The sequence below is a fragment of the Salvelinus fontinalis genome, chromosome 21, assembly GCF_029448725.1.
Source record: "Salvelinus fontinalis isolate EN_2023a chromosome 21, ASM2944872v1, whole genome shotgun sequence".
Taxonomy (NCBI): domain Eukaryota; kingdom Metazoa; phylum Chordata; class Actinopteri; order Salmoniformes; family Salmonidae; genus Salvelinus; species Salvelinus fontinalis.
The window spans coordinates 30,937,859-30,964,965 of record NC_074685.1 but is presented as its reverse complement, the minus strand read 5'-3'; the positions used below and the strand labels follow the sequence as shown (position 1 = coordinate 30,964,965).

At 43.7% G+C, this 27,107-nt stretch overlaps 1 protein-coding gene across 1 annotated transcript in view; it reads right to left on the bottom strand.

Annotated features, from left to right (window-relative positions):
• LOC129818646 (pikachurin-like) overlaps positions 1 to 24,705 on the bottom strand; it is a 30,183-nt gene extending 5,478 nt beyond the window's left edge. Inside the window, exons 1-17 of the mRNA XM_055874748.1 lie at positions 24,398 to 24,705; positions 16,464 to 16,573; positions 9,690 to 9,776; positions 9,570 to 9,596; positions 9,311 to 9,428; positions 8,785 to 8,920; positions 7,217 to 7,383; positions 7,012 to 7,127; positions 6,433 to 6,904; positions 6,211 to 6,311; positions 5,957 to 6,057; positions 5,741 to 5,885; positions 5,404 to 5,593; positions 4,401 to 4,526; positions 4,063 to 4,306; positions 3,745 to 3,856; positions 3,437 to 3,565 (exon numbers count right to left, since the gene is read on the bottom strand). Coding sequence (XP_055730723.1) covers positions 3,437 to 3,565; positions 3,745 to 3,856; positions 4,063 to 4,306; positions 4,401 to 4,526; positions 5,404 to 5,593; positions 5,741 to 5,885; positions 5,957 to 6,057; positions 6,211 to 6,311; positions 6,433 to 6,904; positions 7,012 to 7,127; positions 7,217 to 7,383; positions 8,785 to 8,920; positions 9,311 to 9,428; positions 9,570 to 9,596; positions 9,690 to 9,776; positions 16,464 to 16,573; positions 24,398 to 24,416 — 2,400 coding nt within the window. The 5' untranslated portion in view covers positions 24,417 to 24,705. The remainder of the gene's footprint in view (positions 1 to 3,436; positions 3,566 to 3,744; positions 3,857 to 4,062; positions 4,307 to 4,400; positions 4,527 to 5,403; positions 5,594 to 5,740; positions 5,886 to 5,956; positions 6,058 to 6,210; positions 6,312 to 6,432; positions 6,905 to 7,011; positions 7,128 to 7,216; positions 7,384 to 8,784; positions 8,921 to 9,310; positions 9,429 to 9,569; positions 9,597 to 9,689; positions 9,777 to 16,463; positions 16,574 to 24,397) is intronic.
• Positions 24,706 to 27,107: the final 2,402 nt, after the last annotated feature.

Here is a 27,107-nt window from a genome sequence, read left to right as displayed (position 1 = left end):
GGAGAAATCGTCTTTTGGTGGAAAGCTGTCCTCTTGCCATGTGGAAATGTCAACTGCGTTCGGGATGAACTGAAAAGCATGCCCAACTTTTCACATCGTTGCAAAAATAAATGTCCCAAAATCGCACTAAACGGATATAAATTGCTATAAAACGCTTTAAATTAACTACCTTATGATGTTTTTAACTCCCATAACGAGTAGAAACATGACCCGAGTAATATTACCCCCTTCACTAATGCTTGGAAAAGGTGCGGGCCGGTGTCCTCTAGGCGCATGACGCAGCTCCAAAAGAATGACTAGCTTCAGGGTTTTTTCATTTGTGGGGCCTGTGAACGCGCAATCGACCCCATTGGAATCGTCATCACGTAAAGGCATCCAGGGGAAGACGTAAGAAGTGTCCGTATAGTCATAGCAACGACAGTGCCCTTTTAACTGACTTCAGAAGAGTGGCCAACATTTCTCAAATCTGACTCCATGTCAGGGAAATTGCTGTAGAATGGGCTCTGTTCCACTTAGAGACAAAATTTCAACTCCTATAGAAACTATAGACTGTTTTCTATCCAATAATAATAATAATATGCATATTGTACGATCAAGGATTTTGTGGGAAGCCGTTTCAAAAATTAGCCAAATTAGCATAAATAGTCTAAACAGCGCCCCCATCCCCAATTAATTCGACCATTTAAAAAAACAAGCACTCATACAACTCGAAAAAGCCATACATGCACATGAGTTAAATCATGGAGGATAACACACAATAAAGTCTGGGACTTTTTTCCCTTGTGTTCCTCTTGAGACAAGATAGCTAGGTAAGATCGAACACGGTATGACAGCGAGATCATGAAACAAAAAACAAAGAAGAACATCTATTTCATCATTGCAGTTCACATCATAGGGGTCATTCACATGGCACAGAAGACATCAAACAGTTTTTTACTTTATTTTTAATGCTGCCCAGAGGGGGAAGTCATTTTTATGTGCAGAGGCAACTCATTCCACTCCAGTATACAAGACAGAACCCTCCCAAGCATTACTCCTGAACCTGTATAACCACACGTTAGCGAAACACCTGATCTGGGGCCTCATTTATAAAACTGTGCAGAGGATTCACGTCAAAAGGTGGAGTACGGACCAAACACAGAAAGTGGTTACGCACAAAAATATTCTGTTTTCTAACAGTGTGCACGCACGTCCAACGCCGGTTTACCTTCATAAATCACAATCAACTTGAAATTTGGCGCATGTGAGCGAGCGTCTTGTCCCACCCTTTTAACTCCCATAGTTGCCTATAGATAGTCAGTGAAACGCCCTAATTAATATTCATCCTTACTGACTGCATGACGACAATGACGGCAAATCACAACAGAAAGGCAAAAAAAAGAAATTTCACCCAGTGTGAAATGGAAGTTCTTGTAGGGGAGGTTGAAGCAAGAAAAAATATATTGTTTGGTGGACACAGTGTGAGCATTACAAATGCCAAAAAGGCGTTAAGAGTGGCAGCATGTGGCGGACGCTGTTACTGCTGCTGGCTCAGAAGGTCGAACCCTCTCAGAAATAAAAAAGTGGTCCGACATAAAAGTGGAGGCCAAAAGGCGCATAGGCTTCTGAGTGGAGTAGTGACGGAGGTGGAGGGGGACACGGACATGCAAGACGCACCGGATGATCCAGGTATGTAATGAGAATTCCCTCGCTTCAAAAGAGTCAACCAAAGGCATTCAAGTTGTTTAAACATATATTTACACAAACAATTGTGACATTTTCTATTGTTTTTAGTCGCTGCGTGTTCCAGCGGGGGTCGGTGGTGCTGCAGCTGAGCGGAAGCTGAGTGTGCCCAGCCCCGGTGTCTCCACTGCACCTCGTGCATCACAACCCTCCAGCGGCCGTGTCATCACATATGCAGTCCTGAAAACGCAAAGAGACTATAGACGCTATTAACGAGTTGAAGTGGGACAGACACGGCTTGTTTTCTGCGGGTGCTTCTCTGTAAAGCAGGGCCCACTACAGCACAGAGATCCAAGAGAACAACGCTTGGTAATCGGAACCGGCTCATAAGCCACTCATCATCATTGGCCAGTAAATCTTGCTGGTCTCTGAAAATTCACTCTCTCCGAATTCTTCCATTCGCCAAATCTTCCAACAGCGCCAAATCAGCCATTGTGGGTCATTACGCACTGCAATTGCATGCCTTTTTATACCCACCCATTTGATTGTCAAAGCTACCCAATTGCGTAACACCTTCAGGTGTGGTAACAACCCTGATTCTGATTGTAACTGACAATGACAGGGCCATTATCACATTGACAGTTCTGCGCAACGAACATGTGATAACAATATGTGAAACTGTGCACTCGTATCTGCCTGACTGAGGCATCGAAAAATGCATTAGTTTAAACGTCATTTGTCCTACTGTTCACCTTATTATTTATTTTATAAGTATTGTTTATTACAGATACAATTAACTATGATTCCTGATTAAACTGTACAGCATATTTGAGGGGTTATTTTGCAAAAACAGATCTGTTTATATTTATTATCCTAAATCATGTTTTTTGTGTGTACTCCAGGGAGCTCTTCAAATATAATACATGAGAGGTAATATTTAGATATATTTTATACAATGGTATCAATTTCAAAGCATTTCTTGAGTTTCATCCTTCTGCCATCAGAGTCGCAGTTTCTAATTTCTGCAGTTTATGTGCGTACGTATGGGTCAAAGTGTCAGTGGAGGACCGCACATTCTCAAGTTTGTTTTTTATAAATCCCAAAGTTTGCTTAGAAAGTGACTTACACCTTATTTTGTAATCAGTTAGATATCTGGGCGCAGAACCATAAATACTCCCGTAAACCAAACCCAGTCTAATCTGGGACACCCTAGCCTCAACAGGCAGCCTTGAAAGCAGCTCCTGCCTATGTGAGTATGTGGACTCCCCTTCAATACTAGCCTGATCAGCTTATTCTGGGTTATCTGAAGCTTCCCCTTCATAAGCTTAGATAAGCCACCAAACCAGGAAGTACTAGCGTGTCAAAATGGCATTGAATGAGGGCAGTGGCTAGCACTTTCATGGAGTCCTTATCAAGCAGCTTGGACTTTCTACCCAAAAACTTAGTCCTGGCATTAACCTTCCCTAGCACTTTAGTGGGAATGCTCACACCTCATAAGGACTATTAAAATGAAAGCCCTGAGAACGTCCTAAAAAGGTCCTGACTTGGTCCTCAGTGACATCCTGGGAACGTACAGGGAACTAGACAAAGGTCCCCCAGAGAACGTTCCCTTGGGATCATCATGTAGTGTTCTTAGAACGTCACTGGGATAATGCCGTACCGAAACCCTTAAGGGACAAAATGGGAACGTCGCCGAATGTCCACAGGACATCCCGTTTACTGGGTGGTGTCATATCTACCAACCAAACACTGGGGGCTCATTGGTCTTTGGTACCTTTTGGATACTGCCAGTGAAGTGGTGGAGCAGGGCAGCACCAGCGTTGATCTTACTCCTGGGATTGGTGTGTTCTGGAACGCCCCCGATGTACAGAGGACCGCTGCACCTGATCTGAGTGAATGCTCCCTGAACAACAGGAGAGAGGAAGCCAAACTACATTTACTTCAATCTACATTTACTTAAAACAACAATCAAAGACAACCAAACTTTCACTATTCTTCTAATTTACAGTTTGAATACATCATGATCAGTCTTTACTGAAATGTTCAGTGTATGTTTTCAGCAGGCTCCATGAAGGTCTGTACCTCACCCAAGCTGTGTGTGGGCATCTGGTTATCCACCTGCAGGATGCCCTCTCTGCCCGTCCTGGAGACACGCAGCTGATGCCACGCGTTCATTGTGAGCGTCTCTTCACTCCTGCACATGAACGGATACATCAGCCTTACCAGTGCTGAGCAGACACACCATTTCTCCTATTTGGTTACATTTATGTAACGCCTTGGTTCTGCACATAGAGGGCCTTTCCTCAGAATGGGATTGCTCGACAACGTCAACATGTTAAAATATAAAAAAATGTGCATGCTTCTCAAAAACGGGACTCTCCCACGACTAAGCAACCCTACCTGGTGGTGGCTGTCCCAGAGCCACAGTCGAAGCTGAACTCCAAGTATCCTCCCAGCAGACTGATTGACAGGAAGTCTCTGCTGGCTGAGTCCTGGCTGTAGAGCAGAATGCCATCAGGAGCCGTGGGCCTGAAGGTCACCTCAAACTCCATCCAGGACAGGTAGTGTCTGGAGGACCGAGGCCAGAGGGCGCTAGCGTATGACAGCACAGACGCATTAAAGTACGGCGCCACCAGCTGGAAGCCTGGGGGAATACATGGAAGGGGTTACAGTGTAAGGTGTGTGTGTAATTACAGTAGGTTCAAAATAAAAAATGTGGAGATGTGGTAGCTACTCACTCTCCTGGCATAGAGGACCCCTATAACCCAGTGCACACAGACATATGTACCCATCTGCATGGCTGGCAAAGCAAGTTCCTTCATTGGCACAGGTGACCCCTTCACAGACACTGGCACTGCATTCACCTACAGGGTGAACCACATACACCATAGTGTACCAGTCATTTAAACAGTCCTACATACATTCTGTCATACTAGAGGCATACATGTATAGATGTTTATGAAAGTGAGCAAGAGAGCGAGGGAGAGAAAGATAGAAAGAGAAAAGAGGTAGAGATATATGGAAAGAAAGATAGATACGGAGAAAGAGTGAAAAAAAGAAAGACAGAAAAAAAGACAGAAATTGTGTCAGTCCACAAATGGACCAAAACAAAAATCCCTTTTTACATAATCTCATTTATTGAGTCAGCTCATTAGGGACTATTGTGTCTGACCACTTTGGCATCTCCCTGCTGGCATTCATCAAATCCTATTGAACTAGAACACAGACTTCCTTTCTGTCTCTCTGAATAATAGGAGTGATGAGGAGGAAGCCTTCCAGAGGCTGCCATAGAAACGCATCTCCCCAACCCTAGGCCATTCTAACCAGACGCAGACCCACACATCAAAGCTTTGTCTGCTCAGTCTTAATGTGCACATGTTGTACACAACAAGCACTGCTGTGTGTCACAATATCTACTGAACAACTGACTCAAGATGACAGAATGTTCTTAGGATATTCAGACATCAACAAGAAGGCAAATTGGCCAGTGACCAGGAAGTTGTTGGTTCCGACAGAAAACAAGACATGACAAGGGGCTTCAGAACAAATAGAAGTTTATAACCTACTGTCATTAAACACTTGTATGTTAATCATTGATTGACATGCTACTTGCTATGACCTTCATGCAATGACATAAATAAGCAGGGATAAACTCACCAAACGGAGAGAGTAAATGAGGTGAGAGATTATGATGGAAACATTAATGTATTAGAATCCAGTGGCTTCAGGTCAATGACTCACCCACATCCGCCCCACTAAGAGCCCATCCCATTGGCCAAGGCCTCATGTCCGTCACCCTGCTGTTGATACTTAGCGTCTGGATACACCCCTGGAAACCCCGATTGGTCCCTGCTGTCCTGGCCAGCCAATAAGCATTAGGGGAGCCGCCCACATAAAGAGGGGTTCTGAATGTGATCTTATTGTAGTCGCCCTGTAGGATCAGAGATTAGGAGATACACACCCGGACAGGGCCGGGCCGCACGTAGGGTTATTACATTGTACAATGCGTATTTACCAGTAGCAGCAGAGTGTGCTCTTTTGTAATGTATGTCCTATATACAGAATGAATTGTCCTCACCTGTGCGTGTCCTGTCACAGGTGTGTCATTGTCCAGTCTTAGCCAGCCAATCGCACCCTCCCTGCCGACAACGACACTGTGCCACTGGTCCAGTGCCACCCGACTCCCACTCACTATCTGGGCAGTGCCTGTGCCACAGTTAAACCTACACACACAGATAGAGGTGAATCAGTCAGTCAGTGCGTGACTGACTGATTTGTATCAACATGCACCCACCTAAAGTGGAGCTTCCCATGTATGAGAGCCAGTGAGGTGAAGTCTCCACTGCCATGTTCATTCTCCCCACAGAACAACAGAAGGCCATTCTCGGAGTCAGTCTGTGGAGTAACAAGACAGGGGTGAGCATCCATTTGTTTTACATTCTTTAGAATACCATTGACTTTTATTTGGGATGCACAAAATAGCTTTACAGCTTATTTCTATGAAGGAAATGCAACACATTCAGAATGAAACCGACATCAACATTTTACCTTAAACTCAAGCATGATCTGAAAGGATTGATAGGAATTCTTCAGAGGCTCAAAGGCAACATGGGAGAAGCCGTAAAACTGTGGATATTTCACCACTACAACTGGAGGACAAAGAAACCCAGAACAAAAATAAACAAATAAGCTCAAATTCAGTAGCAAAACAGAGAGACTAGTGTCCATCAACTAAGCAATAATGGTCCATTAGAGAGGTTCTCGTCTCACCCTGAGAGCAGGCGTCCCCTCCTCGGCCCAGGGCACAGTAACAGCGAGATCCCCCACTTTGGTAGTCATCTATACACACACTGTTGAGAGAACACACAGCGTCCTCACAGGCCAGGTCATAAAGCTCCCTCACCTGTCCATTCCACTGGGACCTGGGGCCGGGAGGGGTAGGGGAGAAGGGGACAGCCAGGGTGGAGTGGGCCGGGATTGGGGCTGAGCTAGGGGTCGGCAGAATGCTATCCAGGCCTGGAGACGAGGTGAGGGCAACTGGGTTGGTGGTAAGCGTGTGGTTGGCGGGAATGGGTGTGGTAGAGGTGGATATTATAGTGGCTGCCTTGTTAGCAGTGATGATGGTGCCAGAATCAGCAGTGTTCTCTCTAGGAGACATTCCTCCTCCCCCTGTGTGTGAGATGGGACTCCATGTTCGGGACCTCGGCAGAGATCTTCTGTCTTCTTCTGGAGAGAAAAGTGGCTGGAGCAAAGACCGTAGGACACAATAAAGAAGAGATACTTGGACGTTTGGGAAATAGCTAACGAGAAACATAGTGATTGTGAAGCCTGCATGACACTGTCTTTTACCTCCTGAATGAGGGCCCCATAATCAGAGTTCTTAACATCAGTCAAATCCTCCTGATTAATGTAGCCGTTGCCAGGAGAACCCTGACCCAAGCTCCCGCTGCCCCCCTCCTGCACACCTAACACAGAGACATGAATAAATGACAATCACGGACATGGACGAGCAGTTTATCCAATCATTAATGAAGAGATGCCTCCCCACACTCACTGAAGGTCCATATTGGGTCAGTGATGGCACTGTGTGGGCTGGCTCCGTAGACATTGACTGCCTGGACAGCAAAATGGTACTGAGTGTCAGGATCCAGTCCTCTCACAACCACCGAGCTGCTGTTCACTGGATCCTTTAGGGACGTCCACTCGGAGTCCAGTTCTGGTCTGCATGGTATCACAGGTAGAGACAGACTCTGAGGTAACGGTATAAGTAACTGTGAATGCATTTAACTTGTTAAATCAGCCATTACAATCTGACTGGGTAGTGTGTCAAAGACAGGCGGGTAAGGGATAGGTTAGGAACTCTCTTACACACGTTAGACAGCGTCCACGTACACGTGTGAGACAGGCTCTTCCAAAACACAAACACCTGCTTGCTTACAGTAATTGCGTGCTCATATTGCCATTGCTGGGACAGGTTGAGACATTATAGAATTGTGAAGGTCTGAACAACAGCCTGTCAGTGAAACTGAGCTCAGCAAAATGTAGACAAGTGAAGTATGTTCGCGTTGCCCTTGTCCACAAAATCATGCTGACTACAGCCTTCATAAGTATTATACTGCCTTTGTCAACATCCTTCAACTCCGGTCACGTAGTTTCCATGATAGTCCGTATCCATCCTCTATTCACAACAGATTCAAGCGAGGAAAGACTATTTGTGACTCAAATAGTTACCAGGAATATAGTTACCAGGCATTCAGATGCCCTCCAGTCATTTTAGCCCTCTAGTCATTTTGTTAACAGAACAGTGTCTATCTGGATACAGACACACATCATCTCTCTCTGGTGTATACTGTATGTGTGTGGTCTGTCCCTGGCTCTGGATATCTGCTATCTGGCCATTCTGGCAGCTCTTTAGACAAGAGATGAATTACTCAATAAAAATCCTACGGTACTTCACAGCATCATTAACATTCCATGTTTGGTCCCAACACGCAAACAACAGGCTGCACGCAAACATTTACTCGGTTTGCTGTTCAAATGACTCCTTTTGGAATGTCCATTCAAATCTATCAAAATGTTTGACTAATTGACTATTTCTTGTTGGCAACCATTCTGTAAGAGCAGTGGTTCCAGGAGATTGTTGAAAATAGCCACCGTATGTTATGTACAACCTAATCTCCCGTGGACAAATTCTGCGTGTAGACCGAAGAATCAGCCGGGATTGAATGGGAGGTGTGAGATAACGAGCTGGAGTAGTTCAGGTCTTTGGGTTTTCGCCGCTGGTTATACAGACGTATCAGGATTGGGTGAAGACTGAGAGTTTCTTTTTGTGGTGGTGGAAACTTCACAAACCGCCGGAACTGTCAATTTCTAAACACATAGACCCACAAGTTAATGAGAAAGCTGACCAAATTTTGCAAGATTTTACTTTCTGGGTTAACCGAGATTATGCACAACCATAATATTTTCAGCCAAAATGGTCTTCGAAGTTAATTGAAGGACACATTAAACCATAAAACACTTTCAGGAAAAATAACAGCAGTAAAGGAAAGAAAAAGACAAGCGGTTGCCTGGGACACACTCTAATAAGCACTATAATAGAAGAAGAAAAACAACTCTTACCTGATATAAAACACAATGAAATGAAGGACAGGTGAGCTTCCCTTTCTTTCACTCTGTTTCCATGACAACTCGGTTTCAGTATCCGAAACAGCCCCTACGGCTGGTTGCGAGGGGGCCGAGGGGGGCATGCACATCTCTGTTGAGGGTAGAGGTGGAGTGTGGAAAGACACAAAAACAATCAAAGATGTGAAATCTTTTCTCTGGAATTCCACGTCCTTGTTATTAACTCAAAGCGTGGGTGCATTCAGGGGCAGTGGAGCAGAGGGTCATTCAGTAGGTTCCACATGAACATCCCCTCAACCCACAGCATCACATTGTTGTTGTACAGTAGAGTGAATGAACTGAAAATAACAATCCCAGAAGAGCCATTTGTAGTCAAAGTGCCATCTCCAACCATACCACTCTTTTCTAAACATTCAGTAAATTCAGCCCCAGATTCATTGCGACATGCAGTCAGCTCACTGGTTTTCCCTCATTCAGGATGACTAGACTGGCCAAGGTGAGTCCCTCTGCTCCCTCCACTTACCTGGTTGGAAGGTGCTGACTCTCCGTGGCACACTGGGTCGTCCCTCTCCTGCCCATCCATACGCACCGACACTAAACACATACTGAGCTGCCATCTTCAAACTGCCAACTTCTACATCCTTACAGCCACAGGAAAATAAAAACAAAAACAAAAATATATATATAGGAAGACACAAACACTGAATCTCATTTTGTGCTCATTCTATCAGTAATTTCAGTTGAATGATATTAGTTGAACATGCAATGCAAAATACACTTACAAAAATTGTGTGCCCATTGAACTTTACCTGAGGGTAAAAATAAAGGTTTTTCAGAAAAAATTTGTTGAAAGAATCACTTGGAAATATAACGTATTCAATATAGAAGGAGAAATAGCTCACTGTAGCCAACATGTCCAGACTGAGACGAACATTCACTGCTACAGCTGAACTTGCTGGACGGCCATTCCTCATCTCAGTGTAAAACACCTACAGCAGAACACACGTGAACACACAAATACTGCATGTAGAATTATACATTATAAATATACATATCTGTATACAATCTCAGGACACCTCAGATTAAAATCACCTCTGGGATCATTTGTACTGTAAAACAATCAAGGAAACCATGTGGTTGTCTGTACACAAAAGGCATGAGTCTAAAGGACTGTGGGAAGTTGAGGATAGCAGAGGACAAAAAAGAACCTATACGAGACAAACAGAACCAAGTCTAAGTTACTGTAGCCCACTGAACTGTATCAGATTTCTGGGCTGACCTAGCTCATTGTTTAGCAATGTGGCCCATTACAATGACAAGCCATAGTCAAAGCTGGAACACTAACTGCATGTTGTTTTACGGTAGACCAATTAGTGTACAGCTGCCTGCTCAACCACGACAGACAAGATTACTGCCACGCTGAACAATATCTCTGTCACACTATTAAAAGCAGACAACGGAACTCCAAATGAGACAAAGAGCTGAAATAACTCTAAAATATCTCAAGGCTTGCAGTCTGTTCAATTGAATTAGCATCTTGCCACAACCAGCACCTCACGGACTACAATATGCCATATCAATGTGCGCACCTCTCTTTCCCTGCACATTAGCAGATTGTTCAAGACGCCAGCAGTACACTCACATGTCTAATAGGATTGAAGTGTTCCCTGTCCTTCTTACTTCCAAATATCCTCCCTGAGCCTGTGCTGGTACTGCACAGTGTTGGCATTAACCCTCTAAGGGTAAACTCCTGTCCTGTACAGTTCCTTCAGGAAAGTATTCAGACCCCTTGACTTTTTCCACATTTTGTTATGTTACAGCCTCAGCAATCTACACACAATAACCCATAATGACAAAGTGAAAACAGGTTCTTAGACATTTTTGCTAATTTATTAAAAATAAAAAACAGACATTCCTTATTTACATAAATATTCAGACCCTTTGCTATGAGACTCAAAATTGAGCTCAGGTGCATGCTGTTTCCATTGATCATCCTTGAGATGTTTCTACAGCCTGGAGTCCACCTGTGGTAAAATCAATTTATTGGACATGATTTGGAAAGGCACACACCTGTCTATATAAGGTCCCACAGTTGACGGTGCATGTCAGAGCAAAAACCAAGCCATGAGGTCGAAGGAATTGTCTGTAAATCAAATCAAATTTTATTGGTCACATACACATATTTAGCAGTTGTTATTATGGGTGTAGCGAAACGCTTGTGTTCCAACAGTGCAGTAGTGTCAAGCAATACACAAATCTAAAAGTAAAAGAGCGGAATTAAGAAATATATAAATATTAGGTTGAGCAATGTCGGAGTGGCATTTACTAAAATACAGTTGAATAGAATACAGTATATACATGAGTAAAGCAGTATGTAAACAGTATTAAAGTGGCCAGTGATTCCCTGTCTATGTATACAGGTCAGCAGCCTCTAAGGTGCAGGGTTGAGTAACAGGGTGGTAGCCGGCTAGCGATGGCTGTTTAACAGTCTGATGGCCTTGAGGTAGAAGCTGTTTTTCAGTCTCTCGGTCCCAGCTTTGATGTAGCTGTATTGACCTCGCCTTCTGGATGATAGTGGAGTGAACAGGTGAAGTCTCAGGTTGTTGATGTGCCTGATGATCTTTTTGGCCTTCCTGTGACATCAGGTGCTATAGGTGTCCTGGAGGGCAGGCAGTGTGCCCCTGTTGATGCGTTGGGCAGACCGCGCCACTCTCTGGAGAGCCCTGCGGTTACGGGCGGTGCAGTTGCCATACCAGGCATTGATACAGCCCGACAGAATGCTCTCAATTGTGCATCTGAAAAAGTTTCTGAAGGTCTTAGGGGCCAAGCCAAATTTCTTCAGCCACCTGAGGTTGAAGAGGCGCTGTTGCTCTTTCTTCACCACACTGTCTGTGTGGAAGAACCATTTCAGATTGTCAGTGATGTGTACGATGAGGAACTTTAAGCTTTCCACCTTTTCCACTGCGGTCCCGTCGATGTGGATAAGGGTGTGCTCCCTCTGCTGTTTCCTGAAATCCACTATCAGCTCCTTAATTTTGTTGACATTGATGGAGAGGTTATTTTCCTGGCTCCACTCCGCCAGGGCCCTCACCTCCTCCCTGTAGGCTGTCTCGTCATTGTTGGTAATCAGGCCTACTGCTGTTGTGTTGTCAGAAAACTTGATGATTGTGCTGGAGGCGTGCGTGACTACTCAGTCATGGGTGAACAGAGAATACAGGAGGGGGCTGAGCACGCACCCTTGTGGGGCCCCTGTGTTAAGGATCAGCGAAGTGGAGGTGTTGTTTCCTACCTTCACCACCTGAGGGGGGTGGCCCGTCAGGAAGTCCAAGACCAGGGTTACACAGGGTGGATTTCAGACCCAGGGCCCCAAGCTTAATGATGAGCTTGGAGGGTACTGTGGTGTTGAAGGCTGAGCTGTAGTCAATGAACAGCATAGGTATTTCACTTGTCCAGATGGGATCGGGCAGTGTGCAGTGCGATGGCGATTGCATCGTCTGTGGATCTATTGGGGCGGTAAGCCATGGAGACTGAGAGCCCACAGTCCTTGGGAGCGGGCCGCATCGGTGGCACTGTGTTATCCTCAAAGCAGGCAAAGAAGGTGTTTAGCTTGTCTGGAAGCAAAACTTCGGTGTCCGCAACGTGGCTGGTTTTCCCTTTGTAATCCATGATTGTCTGTAGACTCTGCCATATACGTCTCGTATCTGTAGAGCTCCGAGACCAGACTGTGTCGAGGCAAATATCTGGGGAAGAGTACCAAAAAAGTTCTACAGCATTGAAGATCCCCAAGAACACAGTGGCCTCGATCATTCTTAAATGGAAGAAGTTTGGAAACACCATGACTCTTCCTAGAGCTGGCCTTCCGGCCAAACTGAGCAATCGGGGGAGAAGGGCCTTGGTCATGGAGGTGACCAAGAACCCTATGGTCAGTGACAGAGCTCCAGAGTTCCTCTGTGGAGATGGGAGAACCTTCCAGAAGGACAACCATCTCTGCAGCATTCCACCAATCAGACCTTTATGATAGAGTGGCCAGACGGAAGCCACTCCTCAGTAAAAGGCACATGACAGCCCACTTGGAGTTTGCCAAAAGGCACCTAACGGACTCTCAGACCATGAAAAACAAGATTCTCTGATCTGATGAAACCAACATTGAACTCTAGTCAGGATCGAGGGAAAGATGTACAGACCAAAGTACAGCGAGATCCTTGATGGAAACCTGCTCCAGAGCGCTCAGGACCTCAGACGGGGGTGAAGGTTCACCTTCCAACAGGCCAACAACCCTAAGCACACAGCCAAGATAACACAGGAGTGGCTTTGGGACAAGTCTCTGAATGTCCATGAGTGGCCCAGCCAGAGCCCGGACTTGAACCCGATCGAGAGACCTGAAAATAGCTGAGCAGTGATGCTCCCCATCCAACCTGACAGAGCTTGAGAGAATCTGCAGAGAACAACGCGAAAACCCCCCCAAATACAGGTGTGCCAAGCTTGTAGCGTCATACCCAAGAAGACTTTTTAGGATAAAAGTCCAATTTTAGGATAAGGCTGTAATGTTACAAAACTTGGAAAAAGTCGAGGGGTCTGAGTACTTTCTGAATGCATATGTATAAAGTGTTTTAATTTCTAGACAGTAAATCAGATATGTATGAAAATACCCTCAAATAAAAAGGTGACATTATGTACAGTCACCTCATGAAACATTTGATCTCAAATCCAAAATTATGGAGTATAGAGCCCCAAAAAATAAAATAAAATAAATCATAATTAGGGGAGTGTATATTTAATTCAATAAAATATCTTTCTCAGGGGGCCTCCCGGGTGGTGCAGTGGTCTAGGGCACTGCATCGCAGTGCTAGCTGCGCCACCAGAGTCTCTGGGTTCGCGCCCAGGCTCTGTCGCAGCTGGCCGCGACCGGGAGGTCCGTGGGGCGACGCACAATTGGGCTAGCGTCGTCCGGGTTAGGGAGGGTTTGGCCGGTAGGGATATCCTTGTCTCATCGCGCTCCAGCGACTCCTGTGGCGGGCCGGGCGCAGTGCGCGCTAACCAAGGGGGCCAGGTGCACGGTGTTTCCTCCGACACATTGGTGGCTGGCTTCCGGGTTGGAGGCGCGCTGTGTTAAGAAGCAGTGCGGCTTGGTTGGGTTGTGCTTCGGAGGACGCGTGGCTTTCGACCTTCGTCTCTCCCGAGCCCGTATGGGAGTTGTAGCGATGAGACAAGATAGTAATTACTAGCGATTGGATACCACGAAAATTGGGGAGAAAAGGGGATAAAATAATAAAAAATAAATAAAAAATATATATATATATATCTTTCTCAGTATTAATTGATTGCATCTTTCTCCTCATTAAAGTGATGCTCCCAAACGTTTGCATAATTTCAGCCAGTAATTTTAAAAGTGGTGCTCACGAGCCAAAACGGCTCACAGTTTTTTGTGTACTATGTCATCCAATCGTGTACTACGTCATCCATTTTGTATGATACTGTACCTTACGTCCTGCAAAAAATAATATAATAAAAAATGATTGAATCCAATTCTTACAATATGTTACAAATTTGTTGTGTTTAAGATACTGGACTGCATCTTTAAGTGCATAAAGACACTTCATGACAGACTTTCCTTGCTAAATCATATCATATACACAACAAAAGTCACCTTGGTAGCTCTTTACACTCATAACACAAATGCGGTTTGAAAATGGCAGATTTGGTCACTGATAAGCACCTAAATTGGACCGCAGTGGCTAACATGCTATACATGTCAGAGCTAAGAGTCTTCGACTCTCTGCTTTACAGCGCTGTATGGGATTCAGCTGACAGGCATTCTAAATGGCAGCACCAAGCACAACAAGTAGATGCCCCCATCCCTCCTGCCAATTGGGCTACTTTTGCATATTTTTTGTTGCTTGAGAGAGGGGAATGCAGTAAATCAGGAGAACTCGATGCTGTTGAGGATTATAATAAATACTGCTGTGATGTCATACAAGCAATCCACACAGCCCTGAGTCCAAATGTGCACTTCACATTTCCATATTATAAAACGAATGTAAATTACAGCATTAATGTTTATAATCGCATATGTTCGATGTACAGTTATAAGGATAACATGGCATCATACCCTGGGTTGTTCTGAACAGAATGAGCCTAAGTTTGTCGTATTTAGAAGAAAATTGGCTGCGGAACACTCACCTGAATGCACTCATGTATCCATTCTATATGCACCAAAGTTCCTTGTGAAAACTTAACACTATAAGATTGTATTGTATAACTTAGCTAGTCTTGTTGACAATAGAACAAGCTTTCAAATGATGCCCACCTGACCCAGATTGCGATTTATAATGGACCGGTTTTGGATTGCGTAAACACCAGTAGTGTGTGATGGTGGGGATGCAGGTCCAGTCAGTGTGTGTGCCCCCAACACGCAAATACTGCTTACAGATATTTTTATCAATAATTATGATAAAAAAGTGGGCTTAAAAATTAAGTTAATAAATCACTTTACATCAGATTTTGTTTTTAAAAGGGCAAATCTGAGGGGGCATGTGCCCTTTTGTCTTGGGCATAATGGATCTCGATGCAGGGCTATGTTCCAAACAAAAACATACAAGTGTGCTTGGCTAGGAGAGCTCAAAAAAGCACCTCTTAGTTGAAGGCTCTTTCCTTGAGTCTTAAAAGTGCATTGAAATGATTTAGTAACTGTGCACACTTTGGAGAGGTGTGGCCTCTTATGCAAATACTTGTCATTGTTTTGTCTTGTGTTGCACCTACCCCTCATTTACCATGAATATCGTTATTATATTACAGAATGTATCCACAGTATTTTCAGATTTCATTATCGACAAATCCTGCGAAAAGTACAGTAAATGCAAAATTTACATAAAAGCAAGTGTAATATTCGTAGTCAGTCTTGTGAAGTGATGTGTCCTCACCTTTGGTCTGATAATTTCCCCATAATCTCCAAAGTGTTCCCTTTCAATTGCTACCGTGGTTATGCATAGGTTTCTCATATTTTCTTCTGTTTGAAACAATTCAATTTGGTACTATCCCACGAGTGTAAACGGTTAACAAACAATCTGCTAAAATACAGTAAAGACAGGCTTGTTTTGGATCTCAAAGGTAGCAGTGACCAGAAATCTGACAGAATTGAACACTCTCATAAAGACACAGTTACTTTCTTGGCTATCCCCTGGGGGAAACTGACTGGGGGTAAAATGACTTTGACTAGATGACAAAATGACTAGAGGATTTTACAAGCTGTCATGTGGATCTCTAAGCATGGATTATTCATTTAATCATCTCCTCCCAGGCTCAGGGCCTTGTCACAATTCTGTATTACAACTAAGAGTCTGAATATAAACAGTGACTAAAAGCAAACAAACCCTTTCTGATTTTCCCTTGGGAGAGTACATTTAAAACCTGCAGCAGCTAATGATGTGTGTGGGAAGCAAACTTTGCACAGTTTCACACGACAATGGGGTTTCTGTCTACTAGAGATATACCAAGGGAGGAAATTTGATTTGGAATAAATTGAAAACAAACTATTTTCTTCTGTTGGGAGAAGGGTATGCAGGGGTCAGTCGCTCTCTCTTCATGAGAACTTGACTAAGATCAGAGATGGTTTTCCTTACAACACTCAAACATCATAATTCCAGAGGTGTACAGGTGAGACACACAGTAGATCTTACCTTGTAACCCGTAACAGTACTGATGTGTCTCCAGGGTATCCACCACTTGACCCGGACTGCAGTGCAGTTGATCGTCTCCAGCTCAATGTCCAGAGGTGGATGGAGACGCTCTGCACAACCAAGAAGAACATGAATATTTTTAACACAGTAGTACCAAGTCAACAACGACAGTGACATTTATAATTGTATTAAACAATTTTGTCCACTGTAAATTGTACTATAGGATGCTTTCAAACCCGTAGAGCTGCTGAGTTGACAGCATAGCTCACATCCCTATATTACCTAGCTATCTTCCGTGGCAGCTATATTTAAGCTATATACTGGGAAAAGAAGTTCACCCATTAACATATATGGCCTACAGGTACGAATAACCCCCGAGAAACTGTAACGCATTCCAAAAGTCACCAAAGTCCATGTGTCACCTAAACATAACAATGCTACAAGGATTTTATTGGGTGAATTTGGCTACATCATAATAAAACAAATACTAAGCTACACAACAAGTACTTGAATAAAATGTCCACAATAAATTGTCAGAACTTCAACTTAATGCAGGTGAGGACATTAACTTGCCTGATCCTCTGACGTACGTCCTTTTAACAGCAAAAGATATCCCCACCGCGTTCAGTAACACAAATACAATAAAGCACATGCGTATCTTTTGACTCAAGACATCCATAACTCAGAAAAAGTTAATAAAATGTAAACAAGACAGAGCATAAAACTTTGAGGAATGCGTTTGAGCGAGTGTGCACTCCGTTGCAAACTGAAAATGTTTCCCGATAATAGGTGTGTGTATGCGCAAGCGAGACGAGTTCGATCATCTCTCCGAGACGATCAACATTCGGATGATGATACCGGACAGCCTTCTCCACCCGGTCTCTGGACCATATCGGCGGGAATTATCTTCAGTAGCCTACCAGTACAGTGGGCGTGTACTGTCCTCTAGTGTCGGACGCTACAGTTTTGACAGCACCTTCTATCAGTGCAGCCAGGTAGTGAGCAGTTAGGTGTAGGCGGCACGTGGGTTAAAGGATGAAGGAATGTTGACCAGATGTGACTGATCACAGCTATCAAATAATAACAACAGGGCTTCATTCATTCACCAGTCAGAAAAGACAATGTTGGTCAATTGTGTTTGTCAGTATGTCCCTTTAAAAAATAAGTATAACAGTATAAGTATAACTGCAGTTTCAATATAATATACACATGATAGACAGAATATACATACAATAAATATATACAGTGCATTCGGAAAGCATTCAGACTCCTTCTTTTCCACATTTTGTTACATTCTAAAAAGTATTAAATATATTTTTTTCTCATCAATCTACACACAATACCCTATAATGGCAAAGCAAAAACAGGTTTTTAGAAATGTTTGCAAATTTATAAAAAATAAGAAACAGAAATACTTATTTACATAAATATTAATATTAAATATTCAGACCCTTCGCTATGAGACTCAAAATTGAGCTCATGTGCATCATTGATCATCCTTGAGATGTTTCTACAAACATAGGAGCTAGGAGAACTAGGAGTTCACCTGTGGTAAATTAAATTGATTGGACATGATTTGGAAAGGCACACACCTGTCTATATAAGGTCCCACAGTTGACAACACATGTCAGAGAAAAAACCAAGCCATGAGGTCGAAGGCATTGTATGGAGAGCGCTGAGACAGGATTGTGTTGAGGCACAGATCTGGGAAGGGTACCAAAACATTTCTGCAGCATTGAAGGTCCAAGAACACAGTGGCCTTAATCCCCTCTTAAATGTAAAATCCCCATATTTGGGGACCCTATTTGTTTTCGTTTATTCTATTCAGTTTGGGATGAGAATGGTAGCCCCTACAATATCTGCAAAAGTAGGGTGTCTGCGGAAAGCTGAGTATCTTGATCGCTATTGATCGGTGCCTTCAAATCTTTGTGACTTACTACCATATATGGGAATACGAATTTGTAAGGCCAGGCCGATGACCTCTTTCAAGATGGCTGCTACCTACATTCCGGTTAGTGTTGTGAAGCATAAACAAAATAAACACGGAATACGTTGATACACACCGAAAGCCGGAACTCCACAGATCACGAGGATATCTTATTGTTTGCCTGTGACCTGCCATTATTGATCACCAGCCAAGAGAGTCAAAATGTTTATTTTACAAAACGTTTTCACCAAACAGCAACCTTCTTACAAGGTAAGCTTCGATTTGGTCTGTTTGAGTTATAGCTACATTGGGTTATCAAATTAATCCTTAGGTTGGTAGGAACAAATCTAGCCTATTGCGAATGTTATCTGATGATGTATGACTTAATGTCAACATCGAATGTTCAACAAGTGACTATCTTTGCACATGCGTAATGCAAACTATTGTTCCCTGGCTCAAAATTTTATTCTCGGCTGACAAAGATTGCTTTCTAGAAGGATTGGATCCACTTTTAGATCTGTAAGTAAATTATTTTCATTACTCTATATAGCTAATTTACTCTATGTATTTTTTTTTTTTTATAAGTTGTCTGCTTTTAGTGCTTTGAATTTAGCTTACATAGGCCCATGTAACAAGTAATTTCAGTGTTATATAATTCCAAAGTAGTTATTGTCTGTTTCTTCATATTAGTTCACTGTTTGATGTTCTAAGTTTCATCCTTGAAACTTCGAGGCCACTAAACTCTCAAGTCCATTGTTTATTTGTGGTTCTCACCTGTGTGTGTGTGTGTGTCACAGTATAACTTTACGTCGTCCCCTCGCCCCGACACGGGCGCGAACCAGGGACCCTCTGCACACATCAACAACAGTCAACCACGAAGCGTCGTTACCCATCGCTCCACAAAAGCCGCGGCCCTTGCAGAGCAAGGGGCAACCCTACTTAATGTCTCAGAGCAAGTGACGTAACTGATTGAAATGCTACTAGCGCGCACCCGCTAACTAGCTAGCCATTTCACATCCGTTACGCGCGTGTGTGTGTGTGTGTGTGTGTGTGTGTGTGTGTGTGTGTGTGTGTGTGTGTGTGTGTGTGTGTGTGTGTGTGTGTGTGTGTGTGTGTGTGCTAAACACCTATGTGAGTCACTGTACAGGTAAAGTTTAAGCTTTTTACTTTACAGTAATGGGTTTTTGTAAATTTTTTCAACTGTAATTCTGTGTCTTACAACAATACATCCCTTTATTGTATTCACCACAGAGTGGAGGATGCAGAGGATTTGGATGATGACTATTGGGAGCCAACAGGGGGAAGGAAGATGTCCTGGAAACCTGTCACCATGGGTGACATGCTCAACTACATTTCCTTGGTGATTTACATGGGACTGGTAAAGGTATTAAGACTAGTTGACAACTGGAGCAAGTCCCCACTCAATCGGTTCAAGTTCCCCACCTCCATCATGAGTGAACTGATTCTTGGCCATCAACCATACTCTTCACATGAGTGACACACAAAAGGATCAGGAGAATGACTAGAAGGGGACTGCAGGGTATAATCGTCTTGCAAGAGTCAAGCCCCTTTATCATGACATGGTGGAGGCATGCAAAACTTACTTCCAGCCTGCTCAAAATCGATCTATAGATGAGTACATGGTTGCCTCAAAGGCTCCAATTGGCTTGAACCAATATATGAAAAATAAGCCAACCAAATGCCGATTCTGCCTACACGTGGAACTTTTTCATCTATTGCCACGTCTGCTCCTCCCCTCCGGCGTACAACGTCACCAAAATACTGACCACCGGTCCTGGGAATCATTGATTCACACCTGGACTCCATTACCTTCATCATTTCCTCCCCTTTGTCACTCTCCCATGTTCACTCACCAGTTGGTATTGTTATTGTGTATCGGCGAACTACCTTTTGTTAGTGTCGTGTTCTTGGTTTTGTTGTATTATTAAAACATTTCACCTGCACCTGCTTCCAACTCACCTCCCCATCATTACATCTATGAAGGCAAGGCGATCACACCGACTGGGAAGAGCCTTAGTTATGACTCTGTCATGCAGCTGATGTACTTCCCCTTACTTGGCAGTGGGTGCAAGCTCTTTGTGGACAATTTTTAAACTAGTCCCATGATTTTCATAGACATCATGAAAAAGACAATAGGGTCTTGTGGCACCATTCGTCCTAACAGAATTGGTTTCCCCAAGACCAACGTAAACGACATGCCAAAGACAGCAGAGAGGAGGACCATACGTTGGATCAAGACTGACAAGCTGCTTTTTGTGTAGTGGAAGGACACTAGGGAAGTAACCATGCAGCATAAGGCATTCAATAACAACCATGTCTCAAGGAGGGTGAAATTCCAACGGGGCACGGATGAGGAATGTCCCCAATTCTGTGAAGGACTACAATGCCAGCCTGGGGGGTGTCAACCTATCTGATGCTCTGATAGGCTATTACCAGGTCCTCCACAAGACCAGGAAGTGGTAAGACTTTTTTCTACCACTTTTTTACCACTTTGTGGACATTGCTATAGTAAATGCTTTCGTTCTCCACAAGCAGATGGCCAAAGCAAAAGGTCAAACCCCTCTCTCTCCAATTTGACCTTACGAGAGCAGCTGGTGTTGGAAATGGCTGAATTGGGGGCCCAAAGCAACCTCGCAAACATCACAATACCCCCCCCCCCCCACACTCAAGGTGAGCACCACTATCCACTACACACATGCCAAAAGACAAAAGGAAGAACTGTAAGCATTGCACAAACACGGGGGGGGGGGGGGGGGGGGGGGGACCTGCTTCAAAGACCATCATGACATGCACAAGCTATGGTGAACGTGAAATCGAATCATCTACACCTGGAATGTAAAACGAACACAAATGCCCTTTGTTAATAGTTCAGCTTATTTGTATTTTAGCACCTTTTTTAGTGAAGGACACATGTGTAACAAAGTTTGTTTGAGACATTTTTATATATTCTTTTTAAATGTACAGTACCAGTCAAAAGTTTGGCCACACCTACTCATTTCAGGGTTTTTCTTTATTTTTACATTGTAGAATAATAGTGAAGACATCAAAACTATAAAATAACTCATATGGAATCATGTAGTAACCAAAAAAGTTTTAAACAAATCTAAATATGTTTTATATTTGAGATACTTAAAAGTACCCACACTTTGCCATGACAGCTTTGCACACTTTTGACATTCTCTCAACCTTCAGGAGGTTGTCACCTGGAATGCATTTCAATTAATAGGTGTGCCTTGTTAAAAGTTAATTTGTGGAATTTCATTCCTTCTTAACGGGACACCTATCCCGCTGTACTTGCTTCTCGACCCCAAGTGTCTGTGTGACAGAATACTGCCTCAACAAATGGAAGCAACAGGGATTTTCAACTGGCTCAACAGGCCTCAGCTGTCTCGACCGGTTCCCTCGCCTCAACAGAAGCGACCGACCCACTCTTGGTCCTCGGGACCGTCCTTCTGGTCGGTGGCGTCCTTCGACTGGAGCCATGCTTCGGCGAGGGGTACTGTCACGTCTACTCCCTCTCCAGTGCGCGATGTTGCCAGTTGACTTATCATTACCCACACCTGCCACCATCGTTACGCGCATCTGCACCTCATGAGACTCATCTGGACTCCATCACTTCTATGATTACCTCCTCTATATCTGTCACTCCCTTTGGTTCATTCCCCAGGCAGTATTAGTTATGTGTCTCATGTCCAGACGCTACTCTTGTTTTGTATTGTTCCATGTTTATTATATTATTAAATTCCCACCGTACTTGCTTCTCGACTCCCAGCATTTGCGTTACACTACCACAGCATTCTGCAGCGATACGCTATCCCAACTGGTTTGAGCTTAGTCGGACTATCATTTGTTTTTCAACAGGACAGTGACCCAAAACACACCTCCAGGAGAGTGATGGAGGGCTGCATCAGATGACCTGGCCTCCAGTGGCAGCTGAAGAACTCAGTGGCCTCCATCATTCTTAAATGGAAGAAGTTTGGAACCACCAAGACTCTTCCTAGAGTGGCCGCCCGGCCAAACAGAGCAATCGGGGGAGAAGGGCCTTGGTCAGGGAGGTGACCAAGAACCCGATGGTCACTCTGACAGAGCTCTAGAGTTCCACTGTGGAGATGGGAGAACCTTTCAGAAGGACAACCATCTCTGCAGCACTCCACCAATCAGGCCTTTATGGTAGAGTGGCCAGGTGGAAACCATTCCTCAGTAAAAGGCACATGACAGCCTGCTTGGAGTTTCCCAAAAGGCACCTAAAGGACTCTCAGACTATGAGAAACAAGATTCTCTGGTCTGATGAAACCAAGATTGAACTCCTTGGCCTGAATGCCAAGCATCACGCCTGGAGGAAACCTGGCACCATCCCTATGGTGAAGCATGGTGGTGTCAGCATCATGCTGGGGATATGTTTTTCAGCGGCAGGGATTGTGACACCAGTCAGGATCGAGGGAAAGGTGAACGAAGAAAAGTACAGAGATCCTTGATTGAAAACCTGCTCCAGAGCGCTCAGGACCTCCAACTGGTGCAAAGGTTCACCTTCCAACAGGACAACAACCCTAAGCACGCAGCCAAGACAATGCAGGAGTGGCTTAAGGAAAAATCTCTGAATGTCCAGCCAGAGCCCGGACTTGAATCCGATCGATCATCTCTGGAGAAACATGAAAATAGCTGTGCAGCAACGCTCCGCATCCAACCTGACCGCGCTTAAGAGGATCTGCAGAAAGGAATGGGAGAAAGTCCCCGAATACAGGTGTGCCAAGCTTGTAGCGTCATACCCAAGAAGCCTCAAGGCTGTTATCGCTGGCAAAGGTTCTTCAAAGTACTGACTAAACGATCTGAATTGTTATGTAAATGTAACATTTCTGTCATTATGGGCTGTTGTGTGTAGATTAAGGAAAAAAACAATTTAATCCATTTTACAATAAGGCTGTAACGTAACAAAATGTGGAAAAGGTCAAGGGGTCTGAATACTTTCTGAATACACTGTAGATGCAGAATTTCCACAAATCCACATTCAGTATGTCCACTAACACTACTTTATAAATGATGCATGTAAGAGAGTGCAAAGAGCAATGTGCAGTTCTGGGATGATAGGGCAGAGTGGATGACAGTATCATCATGGACCAGGTGGCCGGTTGGTGAGGGCAACAGAAGAAACTGTTCAGATGATGGGAGGTTTTGGTCGCCATTGACCTGAACCTTTGGAAGAGGATGAAGTCGTGCATGTCCTCAATGGAGGGCAGGTGGCAGCCGAAGACCGTCTCAGCAGACCAGACATTTCAGTGATGGAGGTGAGGATGGACTCGATGATGGTCGTTTAGAACTGAATCAGTACACACAGCAGTCAAAGGAGGACTAAGATAAAACAACACCATGCATTCACCAAACATTTCACTGTGGAAAACAGATGTTTTATAGTAATTGTCTGATTGGGAACTACCATTGTCTATCAATTACAGAATCTTAAATTCTTTCAATTTGGCATTGAAAGTTTTATTGAAAACAGTCAGTAATACAGGAGTCAAATCGCATATGGAGTCTCATCAGATCGGATGTTTCCAGCAAGCCAGAGCCATCAGTGGAAAGAGCACAAGTAGAACAAACATATGAGTGCAAACATAATAAATGTATCATTCAACATAAGTTTCCACCTAAAACAATGATATGAGCTTGGTCCCAATTCATCTCTGCCCAACTCCTCACTTCCTCTCTACTCACATCCTTCTCAAACCCCATTGGAGGAGTTCTGAGGCGTGGAACCTTGGGTTGTCCCCTCCAATGGGGTTTTAGGAGGCACAATGGTCAGACCTTGCATCCTTAGCTATGTCTTTGAATTTGAGTGGTTACATTTCTCCAGTCCATCCCTCAGCTTTTTATTGAAACGGGTGGGGAAGTGCTTTTGTTATTGTTTCAACTGCTGATTTCCACTTTAAGAAACACATAAATGAGCATACAAGTATGTTTAAACATGACTGTTGGGAGTGCGGTGCCATACCTTTAGCTCCCAGGTGCATCAGAGCTGACAAACTATAGATGAATTTTCAGCAAATTTCTTGACCACCCTCTCTCTGGCTGTTCTCCAGTCAGATGTCTTGACCACCCTCTGGCTGTTCTCCAGTCAGATGTCTTGACCACCCTCTGGCTGTTCTCCAGTCAGATGTCTTGACCACCCTCTGGCTGTTCTCCAGTCAGATGTCTTGACCACCCTCTGGCTGTTCTCCAGTCAGATGTAGCACTGGAAGGTGTCCCAGGCAATGTTTGTGGACACATCACCTCCCTCAGTACCAGTGAAGATCTCCAGGTTCTTAAAGAGGGGCATCAGCATAATCTATAGAGAGGACAGAACAATACAGGAGATGGAATTAGATTTATTATGGAGTCGAAGTCCCAACTTAAAATCATTTCACCAATGTCTATGGATTGTACAAAGGTAAGCAAAAGTAGGGCAGTTTGAGGAAGGTGGAGCGATACATATGTGCTGAGCTGTGTAAGGCATAAGATGAGTTGGTGACTCACTGGTCCAAACTTGGCGTCCTCTGCCTCATTGGTGTAGTGGTCCAAGGCGATGAAGTAGAAGCCTGACTCCACCTGGTCAAACGTGTTCTCTCTACACACACTGGCCTCGATCCTGAGAACAACTGGAGTGACCGAGCGGAAAATAAGATGTCAGGAAATGTCAAACGGTTCAATTTGAGTTTTTAAATGTTTTAACATCTTAATGTTGCATTCAAATAAAAGTCCATTATAACTCTGGATAATAATTTAGCCAAATAAGAGAGAACACACAATGTGATACTGGACTGAGCACAGCTGTTGGGCAATTCCACGGTACCAGTCATGCTGACGCTTACGTTTCTTAACTTTTAAAAACCCACCTTTGTGGAGAGCTATCCTCCTGTAGATGTTCACTTCATCCTTTACCTACACTCATGTATTGTTTAGCAAGGACTATCACATACATTCATTAAAGAAACATCTTTCTAACCAATAGACAGCAGCTGGTCATCAACGTGACAAATGTCCTATGCACAATGCCTTCAAAAATGGAATTCTCAGTACCACTAATGATTACATTACAGGGATGATTGGTGGATGTCATGGTTACCTGCAGGAAGTCCCCAGAGTGCTGTGCCTAGTGGAGAGCCAAGGGAACCTGCTTGGAACAGAATGGACTCCTGTATCTCCTGTCTCTGTCAGCTGAGCAGATAACAACTTCACCACCACATATTAGTGACAATGGACTTGCATGGCAAGAGGGATGGAGAGAGAGAAATGGTTTGAGGTCATTCTCAATTATTTAAAAGTGATCAAATCTTTATTTCAATCAGATTGTATCACAAAGTATGCGGTTTGGTTCAGAGTCTGACCTCTTGGCTCCCCCTCAGTGAGGGTCTTCCCTGTCTGTTCTCACCCTGCCTCTCCCTTCTGCCACGCAGTCATGCTGGTCTTCCAAGTCCTCCTCTACCAAACCCCTCCTTGACTTCGGTACAATTCTCTTAGATAAACCAGAGACAGTATAGAAACCACCTTGGCTTTGGTTAAACCACATGGTTAGCTTCCTAGCTACCGGACGTTAACCTAGCTTGCCTCATTAATAGCCTGCTTTAATAACAGAAGATTAAATAACTACTTACTTAAAATTCAAAATTGAAATCATATTCGATTAGCTAGCTAGTTGGTTATTTAGGTTTTCTACTGAAAAACTATCGAACTCTTTATTATAGTTAGCCATCGTTCACCTTTCACTGTCCCTATCATCTCTATTGTCACGTTCCTGGCCTGTTTTCTGTTGTTTGGTATGTGTTTAATTGGTCAGGGCGTGAGTTTGGGTGGGTAGTCTATGTTATGTGTTTTCTATGTTGGGTTAATGGGTTGCCTGGTATGGCTCTCAATTAGAGGCAGGTGTTTGGCGTTTCCTCTGATTGAGAGTCATATTAAGGTAGGTTGTTCTCACCGTTTGTTTGTGGGTGATTGTTCCTGTGTCAGTGTATTCCACATTGGACTGTTTCGTTTGTTCGTTTTAGGTAGTCTGTTCCTGTTCTTGCGTCCTTCGTCTGTATGTAAGTTCGTTTGTTTCAGGTCTGGTGCCTTCGTTTATTGTTTTGTAGTTTGTTCTAGTGTTTTGTCAGTGTTTCGTCTGTTTGTAATAAATAGTTATGTATTCATCACCTGCTGCGCCTTGGTCCATTCATACACCACCAGACGAACGTTACATCTATGGTCAAAACTCCGGTTAGGGAGCAGTCAAGCCGTGATTGGGACCCACCCTCTGCTCGCTCTGCCACATTTTTTTCTCGCTCCACTCAAGTGTTTGCTCACAATGTTTCATTATTACAAGATTGCGCCCGCTGGACTTTTGAATCGTATTTGACACCATAATAATGCACTAAATTAAACATTAAGAAAATCTATAGTACATAGCTTTAGCACAGACTACCTCATGAAGCTGTTTGAGAAAATGCCAAGAGTGTACAAAGCTGTCATCAAGGCAAAGGGTGGCTACCTTGAAGAATATAAAATATATTTTGATTTGATTAACAGTTTATTGGTTACTACATGATTCCATGTGTGTTATTTCATAGTTGATCTCTTCACAATTATTCTACAATGTAGAAAATAGTAAAAATAAAGAAAAACTCTTGAATAAGTAGGTGTGTCCAAACCTTTGACGGGTACCTACTGTACAATATACATGTATATATTAC